The sequence below is a fragment of the Corapipo altera genome, unplaced genomic scaffold, assembly GCF_003945725.1.
Source record: "Corapipo altera isolate COAL_440 unplaced genomic scaffold, ASM394572v1 1, whole genome shotgun sequence".
Lineage (NCBI taxonomy): Eukaryota > Metazoa > Chordata > Aves > Passeriformes > Pipridae > Corapipo > Corapipo altera.
In genome coordinates, this window is record NW_020884873.1 from 24,249,438 (window position 1) to 24,266,813 (window position 17,376).

A 17,376-nucleotide genomic window follows, 5' to 3' on the forward strand; every position below is an offset into this window, starting at 1 on the left:
GCTGGTAAGGGCTCGGCCCCGGGCTCCGATCGCCGGCGAGCGCAGCCGAGCCGCGGCCGGCGGGTGTCGCCCGGCGCCGAGGGCTGCACGGCCGCGACCGCCGCCCCCGCCGCTGGGAGCGCTCAAGGCGCCGGGACCGCCGGGCTCCCGCCGCGCGCGGGGCGTTAGCGGCCCCTTTGGGGGCCGCCCCCGCCCGCAGCCTGACGGTGCGCACCCTCTCCCCAGGAGGACCCCGTCCTGATCCGGCCTTTCCGAGGCCACACGGCGGCGGTGACAGGCGTCGCCTTCAACGCGGACGCAGCAGGGCTGGGTGAGTGCGGGGCCGGGCGCCGTTTGCTTTCCGGGCGGGGCAGCCCGCTCCTTCCTTCCTCCCTCCCTCCCTCCCCGGCAGCTGGCGGAGCCGCCCGGCGGTTCCGGGCGCAGGTCCGGCCGCGGAGGCGGGGCGGGCTCCCGCGCCGGCCAGGCGGGCCGAAGAGTCTCTGCCCCTTCCTTAAGCGACAACTTTTTGAGCAAACCACAGGGCAGGAGGAGGGGTTTGTCCCGCGGAGAGAGAGGAGGAGGAGAAGGAGGAGGAAGTAAGGGGAGCGCCGAGGCCGGAGGGGCAGGGGGCTGCTCCGTGCCTCCACTTCTGCCCCGCTCCCCCCGCGGTCCCTGTGGAATCTGCTGGGCCCACCGCGGCCGGACTGCTGCAAACTGCCGGCGGCCCGAGCCCACAGCTGGGAGTGCCTGCGGTCCCCTCCGCCCTGGGGGCGCGGAGGGAGCCGACAGGACTTCAGGGAGCCCCTTTCTGCTACGAGCTGCTTTTAACCACTTACGATGAGGATCCGTCTGGCGAGAAGATGGACGTGGGTCCGTAAAAGCTGCATGTTCCTCGGCTTCTTAATGATCGCTTACTTTGTGGTCGAGCTGTCGGTTTCTTCCTTCGGTGCCTCCCTCGCCGGAGAGAGCATCACTAAAGGAAAATGGGAGAGGCGCTTTTCTGACAGAGCAGAAGAAGCTGTAGATTTGGCTCGTCCAGTTTATGACAAACCCCCACCTGATCCTCATGCCCCAGGAGAATGGGGTAAACCCTCTCGCCCGCAGCTGAGTCCTGAGGAAAAGAAACAGGAAGAAGAGCTGATCGAGAAGTATGCAATTAATATTTATTTGAGTGATAAAATCTCTCTCCACCGGCACATTGAAGATAATCGACTGAGTGGTTGTAAGACTAAATCTTATGACTACAGAAGACTGCCCACTACATCTGTTATAATCGCTTTTTACAATGAAGCCTGGTCAACATTGCTGCGGACGATATATAGTGTTCTTGAAACATCACCTTCAGTGCTTCTGAAAGAAATTATACTGGTGGATGACCTGAGTGATAAAATGTATTTGAAGGCTGAACTTGAAAAATACATAAGCAGTCTGAAAAGAGTTCGCTTGATAAGAACCAACAAACGAGAAGGATTGGTTCGTGCACGTTTAATTGGCGCTACCTTTGCTACTGGTGATGTCCTCACATTCCTAGATTGTCACTGTGAATGTGTCTCTGGTTGGCTGGAACCATTGCTCGAGAGGATTGCTGAGAATGAGACTGTTATTGTTTGTCCTGTCATTGACACCATTGACTGGAAAACATTTGAATACTACATGCAAACAGCAGAGCCCATGATTGGGGGCTTTGACTGGCGTCTGACATTCCAGTGGCACTCGGTGCCAAAACATGAACGTCTCAGGCGCAAATATGAAACCGACCCAATCAGATCCCCAACTATGGCTGGTGGCTTGTTTGCTGTCAGCAAGAAATATTTTGAGTACCTGGGTACCTATGATACAGGAATGGATGTTTGGGGAGGGGAGAACTTAGAATTATCATTTAGGGTTTGGCAGTGTGGAGGCATGTTGGAAATTCATCCATGCTCCCATGTGGGTCATGTGTTTCCAAAGCGTGCACCCTATGCTAGACCAAATTTCCTTCAGAACACGGCACGTGCTGCTGAGGTGTGGATGGATGAGTTCAAAGATCACTTTTACAACAGAAATCCATCAGCAAGAAAAGAAAACTATGGAGATATTTCTGAGAGAAAGATACTTAGAGAGCGTTTGAAATGCAAGAGTTTTAACTGGTATTTAAAAAATGTATTTGCTGAGTTGCACGTACCAGAAGATCGTCCTGGCTGGCATGGTGCTATCCGCAGCGTAGGAATATCTTCAGAGTGCCTTGACTATGTCTTACAAGAGCATAATCCTACTGGGTCTCACCTTTCTCTCTTTGGCTGTCATGGTCAGGGAGGCAACCAGTTTTTTGAATATACATCAAATCAGGAGATTAGATTTAACTCTGTAACTGAGCTATGTGCTGAAGTTCCTGAACATGAAGACTTCATTGGTATGAGGAGCTGCCCAAAAGATGGTTCTCCTGTGCCAGAAATTATTATCTGGCATTTCAGAGAAGATGGGACTATTTATCATCCTCATTCAGGAAAGTGCCTTACTGCTTATCGTACAACTGGGGGACGTGCAGATGTGCAGATGAGAACTTGTAATGCTGCAGATAAAAACCAGATGTGGAAATTTGAGAAATAATCACTGCTCGTAGTATGAATTGAATGGACTCTCCAAGGTTTTTGGAGTAATCTCCAAAGTTTTTACGTGCATGAACAGATAGCAACATTTGATTGAATATTTTGGAATGTTTTCAGATGTGTCTGTAGTGGTGTAGAAACTATCTCTTGTGATCAATTATATAGAAAGCAAAAGTAAATCCTGGGGTTTGGTTTCTAAAACATGGAATACAGATCTAATGCCTTTTATTTTTGTAAAATTTTGATTCATTATTTTCTTACTTTGGCCTGTCTTGCCTGTGGCAGAACAAAGGCTTTTGAGTGGACGAAGATGCGGTTTTTTTGGCTTAATTAAAAAAAACAATTATGCAATAGTCCTGCAAGATTCGTTACATGAAAGTAACGAATCTTTACTTACAGAAGTAAAAGTTAAGGTTCTTGCAGTGGTATTAGCTGACCTGTGTTGCAGATACATTATAACATATGTGTCTAACACCATAAGTAAGGCATGTGATTGAATGGACATTGATGTGGAAAATTGAATCTAAGCCTTGTAATATTCTGCATTTTTCTAGGAAGGTACATGCTGTTAAGGGTAACAACTAGCTTATTACATAGAAGAACAGGAAATTTATTTAGTAGATGGGCTTTGGCACTGCTTTGTGATGTTGTACCTGTTGTAAAAATCTTACCTCATGGGTGTTAGTCAGGAGCCCTCATGCATTTAGAAAAGAGTGTGGTGGCAGAGAAACCAAGGACATGCTAATGGTACCACAAATGGGAAAAAATAGGGATGGCAACAACTAAGAATTCTGTTTAAAGGTAGTGGAGAAGGAAAGAAAGCACAGAATTGTATTAGGTACTATGTTTTCTTAGCTGTATATGTAATATTAGCATTGCCTCTGTGTAAGCTTTTCCATGTTCAGCCTCACATCCTAGGGACACAAAACTTGTGTTCTAGACCATGTATCCCTTTTTTTTTTCATTTGATCTGTCAGTGGAGGAGAGGAAGGTAACAGAGGAAAACTTGGGCTGTTTTGTGTTATGGCAACAGCTGGCATGGATCAGTCCTAGACAGAGTTTTGAAATAATGCAGCATAAGCTGCCTCTTTCTAGTTACAACGGTAGCACAGGAGACCTTGGATGAGGTTAAGAAGCTGGCATTGCTGACATGAGGGGAGTTGAAAAGCAAAGGACAGCTTGAAGGAAAACAAGATTTGTGGGGAAGCTGTTTAAGCCACAGAATGGCTTATTCAGAATGTTTTGTCTATCCTGTTATGCTGAGTTCTGAAGAATATTGATTCTTGAATCATGTCATTAATCTGTTTTGAGCATGATTATAGATGGTAGATGTGATAGATATATTGTGTGTTTGAAGAAAAATCTTGTGTTAGTATCTGTTTTTTAGGTTTATGTGATTTATATGATTTAAGTTGAACACTTTTCTTAATATTTTGGGCATTCCAACTTTTTCAGTTGCTTTCACTGAAGTGATAAATATTCTTCAGTAGCCACAGTGTAGTAATTCTTGACATGGGGCTGGTAGGTAGGAACTCAAGCTAGTGAGAAAGTAGGTGTGCATTTGCTGCAGGTGTTAGTAGGTAGAAAGGTTAAAAAGGGGTGAGACCTGATGTTGAAGTTTTGCCAAGAATAAAGCAAGAGTAAATTAAGATGTATTTTTAAATCTTAGTGGTTTGAAAGCATTGAGAGGTTTGGGTGGAAGCAGGCAGAACGGAAGAAGAAAATGTGGAGCTTGGGATGTAGAATTGAATCATGCTAAAAATGCTTGCCACTGTGTGGCATGGGTTCTTTTAAGTCCTTAACTTATTTTTAGGCAGTTACTTGCAGTTTAATATTTTTTTCTTTTTTTTTCACTAAACTTTTTTTCTGTTTTTGTTTTTTTAAAAAGAACTTTTTGCTACATAAGGGAAACGTTCCTGAAAAATTCCATTCCACTCTGCAGTAAGGAATTCTTTTGTGAACCTGCAAGTTATGAATCATTTATCAAATTTTAAAAGGCACCCAGTCATTATTTACTGGAGCAGTTAATTAAATAAAATATGTGCTTTTGTGAAAAGCTTGCTGTAGATTGTTATATTCAATAGAAATGACAGGAAAAAGGCCTAGGTTCTCCTGTATGGCAGGTCATGAGTTGTATATGCAATGCATGTTTCCTCAGATGAAAGCAATTAAATGGTATGAATGTAGACTATGCAACTTTTATACAGTTAACTTTTTTAGCACTTGGCAAAAACTGCATTTCCTATAAACAACTACCTTCATGTTAAAACTGACATTCAAAGTGTTCCTTATCTATTTAAGCAATAACTTTAAGTGAATCTGCCTCTTAGTTTGGAAGTTTTTCTCTGTATATATCTAAACCCTCCTTCCTCCCCATGACCTCCCATTCTATTTTTGGGGTTATTTATAAACTAATTGGAAAAAAAAAAGTGAAAGCCCTGAAAAAAAAATCTTCCTGATGGGAGTAAAAAATACGGGAATAAAAGGAGGAGGGACTAGAGAAGGAGAGAAAAAGAAAGAAGAGAAAGAAAACCTACCTTGCCATTTCAAGTTCAACTAGTTTTGAATTGAGTTGCAGCAACTCTACAGAAATACTCCAGTTATATTTCAGTATATATAGATTTCTGGAAAATCTGAAACTCTGAATGGTTTTCTATTCTGTTAGACTTTGAAAATTGGGAAACACTTGTACATATTTTAAACTACTGATTCTAAGTGACTTAAAAAAATTGAATGTAAACTTAACACTGAATAAATGTGGAGGGCTTTGGGGTTTCTATTAAAAAATAAAATCCAGAATGACAATTAAATATTTACTAGTGTGCTGACTCTTCAGTTCTCTTTCTCTTGTGTAATGTATAGTGTGTGATAAAAACTGTCATGAACTTGAACTTATGTGAGTTATTAGAAGTTCCTTGTGTTTTATCCACTGTGCTTAGAATTCCAGATTGGCTTTCTTGACAGAAGTTCAATTAATAATTGTTTTTTGCCAAGTAGGAAATCTTGCAATTCACAAACATGTTTGTATTGTGATGTTGCACCTTATGACATTGAGAGTTACAGAGTTCCTGTAAAGTGTAGGGGTTTGTTGGTAGTGGTGGTATTTGAATATTCACACACCCATCATGTGCACAGCCCTGTGTTCCATCTGCCCTGTAACTCTTGCATTGAGCAATTAATTATATTAGAGATGCTTACTTTGAGAGAGGTACATCTAGGTGTTAAAACCTACTGAGTTTGTCTCTTCTGATCTTTGCACAACTTTCTTAGTCAACACTGTGGTACTGTGTGAATGAAATGGTAATTCTGTATTACAGTAACTTGTGTCTTCTTATATATGTGGGTATATATGAAAATGTATACCATAGTATGCAGTCACAATTTATAAATTGAACTTTGTTTCATTGCAAATACCACACAATTTTTTTCATGGCATACCTGAAGCTCAGATATCTGTTTAGAGATCTGCACCAAAGTGGTGTGTAAACTTGGCCTTTGCCTAAGGCCAAGTCTTTATTCTTAGGTGTTCAATTCTGTTATGACTCATCAGCAGAAAATCAAATTACCCAGTGACGTATCAGCTATACTTGCATGTGTACAGAAGCACTGATGTTTAAAAAAAAAGGCACTTGGGCTATAAACTGGACTAAGTGGCATATTGGATTCAGCTCAGTGTGAATTTTCAGCTTTCTACTTTTTAGTTGTATTTTGCAATTGATCAAATATTTTCATAGCAAGGACATGTCTCTAAACATGGTTCTGGTTGTGTCATGTGTTCTCTGAGGAGCAATAGACCTGTTTGCACTATGGCACATCCTAAAGAATTCTTATGGACCTTCTGTATTTTTTTGTTTCAGATCCAGTACTTTAAATTAGCCTTGGAGATCTGTTCTGGACTATTTAGTGGTGATTTGGTGACTGAAAGTCACCAAAATAAAGGGTGCTGATATACTCAGTAAATGCTGTCAGAACGCATCATCTGTGCAGCCTTAAAGTACTGTGCTTGAGTAAATTGGAGAAGCAGCATTCTTGTAAAGTAGGCAAAAGCCCTTAGAATGGAATAAAGAGAAATAGTGATGTTTACTTGATCAAAGTACATTTTCATGGATAAAACTGGTTTTAAGATTAGTATTGCTGGCAACATACTATGTACTCTTGTATTTTCTGCTTGTGGTTAGTTAAGGTAAAACGTTTACCATTACAGTGAAATGCTTGGGTGTTAGCCATATGCACCAAAATCTTTTTCAGCCCGCTTGGACAGGGAATAGTTTGGCTTGGCTGAGCCTCATTGATGTTAAAGGGACTGATTTCTCCTGCAGGATAGGGGCCAAAGTTCAATATAGATGTAGAGTTTTGGCTTAGAGTTTCTGTCTCTCTCATGGTGTTCAGATATAGAGTGACATCAACCCGTGTGCCTTAGGGAAAATACTTCTGTAACGAGTCTGTCAGTTACTCACCCTTTTCTGTGCAAATCCTGAACCTTCTTCCCTCCATCACCTCTGGGGTGGTGTTGGCTGGGCTGGAACTGCTTATTAGAGATAGTAATAGTCTTTGTGTGTCATGGTAATGGGCAGGTGGTTTCAAGAGAGACATATACATAAGGATGGAGAGAGGATGCTGTGCAAGCATAGGCAGCATAGTCCAGAGGGAAAACAAGGAAGATGATGGTGGATGTACCACGGGAAGAACTTCAGGTCACTGCTTGTGTCTCATTAACCTTGGGATAACCCATCTGTGAGCGAGCAAGCTATAAGAAACCGGGCTTTGAATGTATTGTACTGTCATCTTTCAAAGAATATTTTCTTCAGTTTTTAGAACTGAAAGCAGAAACAGCTGGTATTGCACAGCCTTCGTGCAGTTCATAAGGTACCATAGGTATTTGGTAGTTCCTTAATTATTTGTTTTAGAAACCATCAGTCTTGTCTGTTTCACATTTCCGACTTGATGCCTTTGAATTCTATTTTAGCTTACATTTCACTTTTGCCTTTCAGATTTATGCCACTCTAGATTCCATTTTTCTGAATCAAAGTGAAAAAGAAATTCTTTCAGTTAGAAAGAGCCTGCTGTAAAATAGAGTTCTGAAAAATTGAAGCAGGGGGAAAATATCCTGTATTTATTTGTCAAATATAGACCTATTGATATGGGCATAGAGATAGTCTGGTCTCATGTCTTTTAGCAAAGGCTAGTCTTTGGGGAATAAAAATAATATTTCTGTATCAAATTCATAAAGAGAATTTAATATCTAATATTTTATATTTTAGCATTTTGTTTGAGGATTGCCTTGACACTCATGATAATAAACTCAATTCCTCTGTGCTATGTTGGTGCTTGAAAGAGTCTAGGAAGAGAAGAACTGTTCTTCTCTTCATGTCCTCTTCAACTTCTAGGAGGTCTCTGTTCTTCCTCTCCCTCCTTTTCTCTGCTAGGGGTAGGAATTTATAGATGAGGGATGGGTGTGTGAATACCTTGTTTATTTATGTCCTGCATGCTAACAGCAGAGATGAAGATAATAGGGATGTAAGAATATCACACATACCAGTTTAATTCAGCTGCTTATTCCCTTTGCTGCATATAGTTTCCTGAAAACGATCAAACTCTGGTAGAAGTTATGCTTGCCTTTTCAAATGTAGATAGGATGATCCACCTGTAAAGTAACTACAAAGAAAAAAAAGTTCTTTCTATTATCAGACTGACAACTTTATGTTGTGTTTTGAACTAGACAAATATTAGTATTATAAAATCAGTACTTAAATAGGATTATAGAATTATCATATATGGATATCTTTAGTGTAGATATCTGAAGTGTTAGAAATCATGTCTTGAGTTCAAGTTGGCTTGTTTTTTCAGAATTAAACACTTGATCCTTGAAACAAATTTCATCTCAGAAATCAAAATGACATTACTGAAGAATTTGTCTATTTGTCTTAGTATTTGGTAACACCAGTCTGGATTCGTACTTAGTGGTGTGCATGGTGTGTGGCTTTGGATTTTTTGTTCTGTATCTTCCAAGTACTTGCAAGGTGGTTTGCTTAGTATGTGAGAGAGCTGCCTGTTAGGTATTATTCTTTACTCCTCCCAGTCTTGTGATAACCTTTGAAAAACCTGATTTTGGCATTGTTTGCTGCCAGGCTTCTACTCAGGTCAAGTATCCATTAAAACCCAACAACTCCTCCATCCCCATAAGACTCAGTAAATTCACTGTTGAATCCTAATCCATAGCCATTAGCTCTGATTTTTATAAGAACAGTGAAGAGACTCCTAATATCTTTTACTTCTTGCCAGCTACCTGCTCTTTGGATAGGTTTCTTATGGTGTGGAAACTGAAGACACGATGCAGAGCTTACAGATTTGTAGGCCATGTGGAAGCAGTGACCAGTGTAGAGTTCTCACCAGATGGGCAGCTACTGGCTTCATCTTCTCAAGATCATACTGTCAGACTATGGGTTCCTTGCATGTGAGTATAACCTGGCAATGTTATGGTATGTGTTTCATTGAAGTGCAATGTGAATACTGGAGTCTGCTCAAGAGAAGTTTCTTTTTCCTTCCCACAGAGATCAGGGAGCACAAATAGCACAGTTCTTTACTGTGTTACTTTGTTCTTTACTGAATATGCTGTAGTTTCAAAAGAAAAATGTAACAATTCAAAGGTCACAGTTTCATGTGTGTAGGACTAGGTTTGGTAGTATTTGTCTGGATTAAAGATTATATTTTAGTAAGGATTGCATGGGTGCACTTCATTTTGGGGAGAGAAGTGATGAAGGAAGCAAAATGACTTTTTGGAAAAAAACTGTTTTTAATCTGCTTGCCTTATTACACTGTTCTTAAGTAGTAGTGATTATGAGCAATTAGAAATGATCTTAGAAAAACGGATGTTACTTTAACTTTCAAACATTTTGTAGATTACTGTATAAAAAATTCTCTTTTAAATATTAATACTAGTGGTGCTAAAGGTTAATGCTTCTAGTTATTTGCACAGTTCTCTAAAATTGTGTCATATTAAATGCAATTTAAAGAATGTTTTTCTAATAATTAATATTGGAATAAGTAAAAAAATAATGGTGACACTAAGATTTAGCCTCTATATGCTGCTTTTTCATTTGGGTGAGGTTCTATATATGTTAACATTGAGTTTTACGGGGTTTTAAACTCTTTAATATAATTGTGATTCATGACTTGGTGTTTGGGGTTTTGTTTCTTTTCCCTCCTACCCCCTTAGTCATGGAGAATCATCAGTATTGAAAGGTCATACAGCATCTGTTCGTAGTGTGAGCTTCTCCCACGATGGCTGCTCTCTAGTTTCAGCATCCAATGATAAATCAATAAAAATATGGAGTGTTTGCAGTCAGCGCCTTTTGTTTACCCTATTCCAACACACTCGTTGGGTTCTCTGTGCCAAGTAAGTGTTATTTTTATTCTCTTGGTAAAGTAGAACTCCTAACAAGGTGTTTTTATGTCCCAAGGTAGAACTAAGGGAAGAAAAATCCGTGAAAGACAAATGATTATCTATCAGTAATAATTAAATTTTAAGCAATCTTATTTACACAAGTTTTGTATATATCTCCTAGTTGAAGTATGAAAGCTTACTCTGTGTTAATATGTGTACATATTAAATCTGTTGCTGTATATTAATTCTTTTACTTTAAAGGACCAACACGGTCTTCTGTATCCCGTCTTTCCCCAGTTGTGTTTGTTTTCATGCTGTATTAACTTATTTCACAGCATTCACTTGTTTTTAGATTTATTATGCGTGATAAGGGTTTTCTTAACTATTCTTGTTCTTTGCTGGTTTTCCTTTTCCTTTTTGCCATATTGATGGGCAATTTGCAGCTGAGAGATGCCTGATTTAAAGCTCTTGAGAAAAAAACTTAACCCTGGTGAAGTGCAGAGCTCTACAAAGTTTCAAAGTATCTGACTTGAAAAGAAAAAGAAAAGCTCTAGGAAATCGCATGTGGAAGTTCTTGAACAGTTTTCTAATGTCCTTGTGCAGTTGCTCAAGATGTGAAAAAATAATGCCTGAGGAAATTCTACACAAATCAGTTTTACTATTTAAAAACCTAGTCTACTAGTCTAGGAGTAATTGTGAATGCTTTGCTAACAATTTGTAAGTCTAGGGGGAACTCAGAGGAGAACATATATGTAGGTTAAAATGGAACACAAGGTTCTACTGTGTCCTCTTTGTCTTTTGCTTATAGTTTTCTATAGTAATATCCTCGGCATCTAAAGTGACATCCTTAGGCTGCTGATACCTTCCTCCCCTACCCCTCTCTTTCTCTTGTTTATGGCTCTGTTTTTAATTGCAGTTGATTGTGAAATGAAGGGGGGAAGAGTAAGGGGAGAAGCTTTTCGGTTTTATTACTCCCTGAGAAATATGAGACATTCAAATGTCCTTTAAATGTTACACATCTTTATTTCAAATGGGCTTTCTTGGCTCTGGTATTTTGCAACTTATGTCTCTAATGCTCATCTAGGTAGTATCAGCTGTTTAATAGTGTATTCACTTGCATGTTCCAGATTTTCACCTGACGGAAGAATAATAGCATCTTGCAGTGAGGATAAATCTGTTAAGATCTGGGATACAAGAAATAAAACTTGTATTAATAGCTTCTCAGATTATGAAGGGTAAGTGTTACTAGAAAAAAAGGAGAAATGTAAATGTGTCATTCTAATGAGATTAAATGCATCTTCTGTGGTATTAACATCTGTATATGTTAAATCTGAAAATAGATCAAACTTCTACCACCGATGTGAAGTAAAATAATTCATACAGAGTTCTTCTAAAGAGGTTAACTGGCTGCACTTATCCAGCTGTTTTCCAGCAATCAAGAAATAGTCCGGGCAGAATTGGGGTTATTCTTGGATTTTTGTAATGTTTTCATGTTTTCCCTCCATTTTAATAATGCTGTTTGATATTGGATGCTTCAACAAGAAGAAGAGTTGGAGAATTTTCCATTTGTTGATGAAAACATTATTCTGTTAGCTTCAGTGATCTGCCTTCTTTAAATATAAAAAATACTTGCTTTACTTATATGCAGTTTTCTTAAACATCTTGGAAACAGAGCTTTAATTAACAAGTCAGTGGAATATATATCTTGTATATGTGCTTTGCTGGTTTCATGGCTGCCTTCATCCTTTTTGCCAATTTAAAATATTGTTATAGCTAGATATTCAGTTTTTAGACATAGTTATTTTACTTGTTGCTTACAAACTCTTTGCAGCACTATCTTCTAGGGACTTTATACTCCAGCACAAACTCTGAAGATTTGAGTTGGGTCAATTATACTATATTTTCAACAAAAGCCACATTATACAGTCTGATTTATCATGCACATCTTGTTTTCTTATGCTTATTTCAGTTACTTGAAATGCCTTGAGTTTCCATACCTGTGGATTTCACACAAGTTTTTGGCGACTTAATGTTAATATAGTGGGTTTTATATATATATATATACACACCTAAATATTTCTATGGAAACACATAATCAATCTGTTTTCATTAATTATATTTAGATTTGTAAATTTTGTGGATTTCAACCCAAGTGGAACGTGTATAGTTTCTGCAGGTTCCAATCATACAGTGAAACTGTGGGATATTCGAGTAAACAAGCTACTGCAGCATTTCAAAGGTAAAAGCAATGTAGTTAGTTTCATTTTCTTTACAACGGGAGCTCTTTGCAGTGAAATGTGATTTATTAAGAGTATATTATTTCATTCCTTACTGGGGAAAGTGGACAAACAAGTCATACTGGCATATTGTAAGTATCTTCTTGTAGTCTCGCAACCCTAAAAATCCAATCTGAATCCTTTTTATTTCTTTGCATCTCTTAATTTTTCGAACAGAACTAAGCAAATACTTTGGAGAGTCTGCTATGCCCCAGCACTTTGGTTGTTTTTCCCTTAAATGAAGAGGGCTGTTCTTTGGGAAGTAGAAAAGAGCAAAGAAATAAAGTGTACATTTCTTCTTAGTAGATATCTACAGCCTTTGAATATTGTCTTCTGTAAATTAGTTCACAGAGCAGGGGTTAATTGTGTATCATTCCATCCTTCTGGTAACTACCTCATCACTGCTTCTACTGATGGTACCCTTAAGATTCTGGACCTCTTAGAAGAAAGACTTATTTACACTCTCCATGGACACAAGGTATACACAATAATCCCCTTTAAGTGGAGATCTTAACAGATTGTTCAGTATCTTTTCAAGGAGAAAGTAACGTTTATGCTATTGTGTCTGGTACCTTACAACTTGTGGATGAACTTTAGTGGACAGCAAGATGTTGTATTAATGCACCTTATTACAAGTGGTTAAGGGTATGCATCGGTTTTACCTGTGGCCATGCTTTTTATCTGTCAATGTTACATGCTTAATGTTAAGTAATAGCTCGTGTTCTGAATTAATTGAAAATCCACTCTTGATTTTCATAATCATGTTATTTGGCACTTAGTCTTTTGTCTGTTAAAAAACAGTGCTTCTAAGGAGGGAGAAGCTTACGGAAGACAACTTTGGTGAAGAATGGCAGGCATTTCCTCCCTTTCCTCTTATGCAAAACAAACCGTATTTTTGATAATGAATCAAACACATAGCCTTGAGTAATATAATATATATTTTGTAATTTTTTGTTGCAGAGTTGAAGTATAAAATCTAATGAAAATGCCACTATTTTCCTAGTATTGATTATAGTAATTGCAATGCAGCATCTAACTAAAAAGTGCAATATTAACTCTTCAATGAAATTGTTTGGCAAAAATTTCAGTTCAGTAAAATTGTTCCTTATTTTATTAAAATTGAAAAGTATGTTATAGTAGGTAATGGCATCAATGTTTTTCTCTTTGCATTAAAGTACCATGATTACAGTAATAATGTAATTTTACTGTATGTTTGTTTTTTTTTCCCCAGGGACCTGTACTTTCTGTGGCTTTTTCAAAAGGTGGTGAAAAATTTGCCTCAGGTGGAGCAGATGCTCAGGTTTGTGCTATTGTCTCTTTAAATTGAATATCTTAATGTTTGTTGCAGTGGATGGGAGTTATATATAGTATGTCACAGTAACATGCTAGTTACAGTGTGCTCACGTGCATTCTGTCTACTAGTGTGTTATATAGACTTTCCACTGGATGTTATGATGAGGAGCAGACCACAATATTGGCTGCTTCTATTTTGAATATTAAAATAAAGGAATGATTTTTAAATAAAAATACTTTCAGTGCTTTCAGTGTTGCAATTCAGGGTCAACAAAGTAGTTGTGTTGCAGTTAGTATTAAGGCCTAGCTGCTCCGTTAGGTTTTGGCTTCTTTTAAAGTCTGTACTCTGTAATTGTAAGAATTAAGTTGTATATTACTGGGAAAACTTTGGCTAGAATTGGGGAAAAATAGTCCTGTGTTAGCTTTGCTAATTTACTTCAGTGAAACAGTAAAGTAATGGATTTTACATAGGGAAGAGTTGTTTGAGCATTTAAAATAAAAAAGTTAAATTAAACAGCAAGTCAGATAATTAACCTTCATCTGCTGTGATGAATCTCACAATTAAAAAAATATTATCAAGCTTGGAATCATCTCTATCAGGTCTTTACATTTTCCAGATGAAAGAACTTTTGTAGCACTAGGCTTAAGTTTTCAGTCTGAAATGTTCCCTAATATTAGTTGTCTTTTCCATTGTTTCCTGTTACAAAAAACTAAAAGCTCAATGTAGATACAGAAAGCCATGATGTAGAAATTAAGAACTTTTAAATTTACCATTATTCATGCTTATATTCTGTTTCGTGGAGTTTGAAATAAATTTCAGCTATTGAAATAATAAATATTTTTTATTAAAAACTTCCGTAACATTAGAAAAAATGCAGTCTGTTTCTTGTTTTTACTTATTGCTTCCAGTAGCACACTTTTCTGGAATGACTTGAAAGCACTCAAAGAAAAAGAAAAAAAAATTACTTTCTGTCACAAGGTGTTTATTAAGAAGCACTGCCAAGATTTGCAGTTACTGGAAAAGTGAAAATGTTGTCAAACTTCCAACAGTAATTTTACAAGTGGAAAAAAAAACCCAAACAAAACAGAAAACCCGAAACGGCTAAAAACTGGCCAAACAACCAAAAAAAAAAACAACCCAAGAACCAGGGAAAGAGATTTATTTCTTCACTCACTAATAGAATCTTTTCCATACATAAGTTTTTAATAAGATTTTTTTTTTAAGTTACAAAATGCAACTTAGATTCCAAGTAATTCTGAATTGTTGACCTTACCTTTCATGAGTACTTCATTTGAGTTTTATGATGATTTGTATATTATACTTAACTTGAGAGGAAACAAAGTGCATGTATTAAACTCGGTCACATAACTGAAGAGTTGTCTGGGAGCTCTGATGATGGAAAGGACCTATTGCGTTAAGCCTAACACAGCCTCCCAGTTGAATGCCAGCATGCCCTGGGAATGCCTGTCTTATTTCAAACTTCCTTTGAATTTGGGGCACCCTGAATAAACAGGCATGTTCAGTGCAGTCATGTCATTGCCTTTCTCCTGCCCTGATTCCATGCTGTAGAGCTGGTGGTGCACGGAATCATGGAGAGAGTAGGTAAAAATTTATAAGATCCTCATGTTTCTCAGCAGTTTGATGTAGTGGTTTCATGCTGAATGCAAGAGAAGGAAGATCCAGTTTCATCAGGAAGCACTTTCTTAGTTAAATGTTGAATTAAAAAAGTAGTCCTAGTAGTCTGATAATGAATCCTGGGTTTAGTTACCTTAAAAACAGGCGTTCCTGTATTTGTTGAAGTTTTTCCCTTTGTTTTATGCAAGGTTTGGTGGGAGAGGGCTACTTATTTCGGTGTAGTTTTTACTTTTCTAAGTTTAAAATGTTCATTGCTAACCACTGTTAGGTAACTACCAGTGTATATATCTTTATCTATAGTAAACATAAGAACTTTATTCTTCGGTGTCCATTTTCTGTTGGTGTATTGTCATGGTTTGAGATCTCCAAAATCCAATTCCCTAGTCCTAGCCCCCTTCCAGATCTCAACCTAATGTGGGATGATTTTTTCCAGACAAAACACGAGACTCAAAATGGGGAAAGGGAATATATTACAATGACTATACAAATAAATACTACAATACATTATATACAGTCTTAGCTATCTCTACCATGACATAAGTATTTACAATGGATCAAATCTCTTCTCCCCTCCAAATAAAAGTCCAGGAGGGAAGAAGGACAGATCCCTTCTTCAGAGCAGCAGCGTCTCTAAGGCAGCAGTCATCTGTCCTTTTCTCATGCGCAGCTGATGGCTGGATTTCTGCTAGCACACGCAAGGGGATATCCAAGCTCCTCTTGGCCCCTTGACGCAGGCAAAGGGGTCTTCCGTGGGCTACGTTCACCCCAGACAAAGGTCGTTCCACTATGGTCATATCAACGGAGCACAGGAGTCTCTGTGACGGTCTGGTATCTTCAGGGGACTAAAGCCCCTTGCAGAGCTTCTGTGCCCTGCCTCAAGATGGCTGCGAGCTTCTTTGTAGCTTGCAGCAAGGGAGGGCCCCAAGGTCAACCTCCTATACACTGTCCTGGGTGAACTCTCAGGACAACTGAGCTTCTTAGCTCTTCTCTGCAGTGCATGTCGCACTTCACCCCTCCCTTCTAGGATGTGAGGGGTCTCTAAGGAGTTTGGGGGGTCTGGTTCAGTTCTTACCCCCAAAACTCTGTCTCTCTGCTGCTGTCTCTCTCTCTCTCCTTCCAGGAGTTCTCTCCTACTTGGCTGTAATGCCTCTGCTGCTTCATCTTATCTCTTCTGGCTCTGTGCCACCGTTTCTCCGGTCAGTGCTGGTCTGTCGCTACTCCTGCTGCTTCCCACGGTGGAGAGAAAAACTCCTTTGGCTTTTGAATTCAGCTACAGGCACTTAGCCCAGCATTACGCTGTTCCAAGTCCCTGCAGCTCCCCCCAGCCAGGGGCTGGGGGGCCAGAGCCCCCCAGGGGCTCTTGCCCTTTTCTGCTTGTGGCTTCACAACATGGCTGCCTTCTTCTACAACCAAACTACAACAAGTCTTCTCTTCCATTTGGTTGTGATATGTTTATATTTTGCAGAAGCACTCATTGGCTAAAACTTCAAAACTTCAAGGCTTACCACCCTCTGGGGGTTTTACCATTTTAGAACTGCAGGGAAAAACCTGGTTCAAACCACTACATGTATACACACATGTATTCCACAGACATCCTATTTTGCTGATCTGTCTACAACCCTTTTCCAGGTGTGCCGGGAGAATAGTTGTGGGACTTCTTGACTCTGTTGGTTTACTGTAAATGTAGGATGTGTTATGGTTTGGTTTCCTGGAATATCTATAAGACTAAATCAATAGAACATCTTTGGACTACCTCTCCATTCTGTGACCTCACTTCTGCATTCGTCCATTGTGTGACTGTTGTATATTGTTTCTACCTAGAGTATAATTGGACAAGGTTCAGAAAACAGATTCCTGATGCTAAAACACTGGAACCAGGTGTTTTAGTGTTCTGTGGAACTCTGTCATTTCTCTTATGCTCTCAAACTTTCTTATTAGACCTGCAAGCCTTTATATGGGGCAGAAACTTAACAGTGTATGACCACTTGATTTGTCAAAAAAATAACTTGGTCCAGTGGGACAGAAGTTTCCTTTGTTTTATGATTATGGGCATATTTTATAGTTGTTTGTGTTTTTTTAATAGACTGAACCACATCTTTTAGACTTGAAGTGCAAGATACTCTGGGGAAGTGCCTGTGTTGTAGAGATCAGACTAAGTGATCACTGCAGGCTTATTCTGATGTAGTGCTCTATTAGTAATAACAGACTTCACTCAGGAGT

The 17,376-nt window shown here is 39.0% G+C and overlaps 2 protein-coding genes across 3 annotated transcripts in view; both read left to right on the forward strand.

The window, feature by feature from the left end:
• Window positions 1–144: 144 nt before the first annotated feature.
• The window catches only part of POC1B (POC1 centriolar protein B), a 50,809-nt gene continuing 33,577 nt past the window's right edge, over window positions 145–17,376 (forward strand). Inside the window, exons 1-7 of one of the 2 annotated variants that reach the window (XM_027659319.1) lie at window positions 145–310; window positions 8,850–9,021; window positions 9,784–9,963; window positions 11,079–11,186; window positions 12,075–12,190; window positions 12,572–12,705; window positions 13,459–13,527. In XM_027659319.1, coding sequence (XP_027515120.1) covers window positions 8,876–9,021; window positions 9,784–9,963; window positions 11,079–11,186; window positions 12,075–12,190; window positions 12,572–12,705; window positions 13,459–13,527 — 753 coding nt within the window. In that variant the 5' untranslated portion in view covers window positions 145–310; window positions 8,850–8,875. The remainder of the gene's footprint in view (window positions 311–8,849; window positions 9,022–9,783; window positions 9,964–11,078; window positions 11,187–12,074; window positions 12,191–12,571; window positions 12,706–13,458; window positions 13,528–17,376) is intronic. The other variant, XM_027659311.1, reaches the window with a different exon arrangement.
• On the forward strand, window positions 422–4,446 carry GALNT4 (polypeptide N-acetylgalactosaminyltransferase 4). The gene has a single exon (XM_027659294.1). It carries the CDS (start codon window positions 817–819, stop codon window positions 2,566–2,568), a length of 1,752 nt encoding a protein of 583 aa, XP_027515095.1. The 5' UTR covers window positions 422–816; the 3' UTR covers window positions 2,569–4,446.

Coding starts and splice junctions, on each gene's coding strand:
- GALNT4 (XM_027659294.1), top strand. CDS start 817: ATGAGGATCCGTCTGGCGAGAAGATGGACGTGGGTCCGTAAAAGCTGC.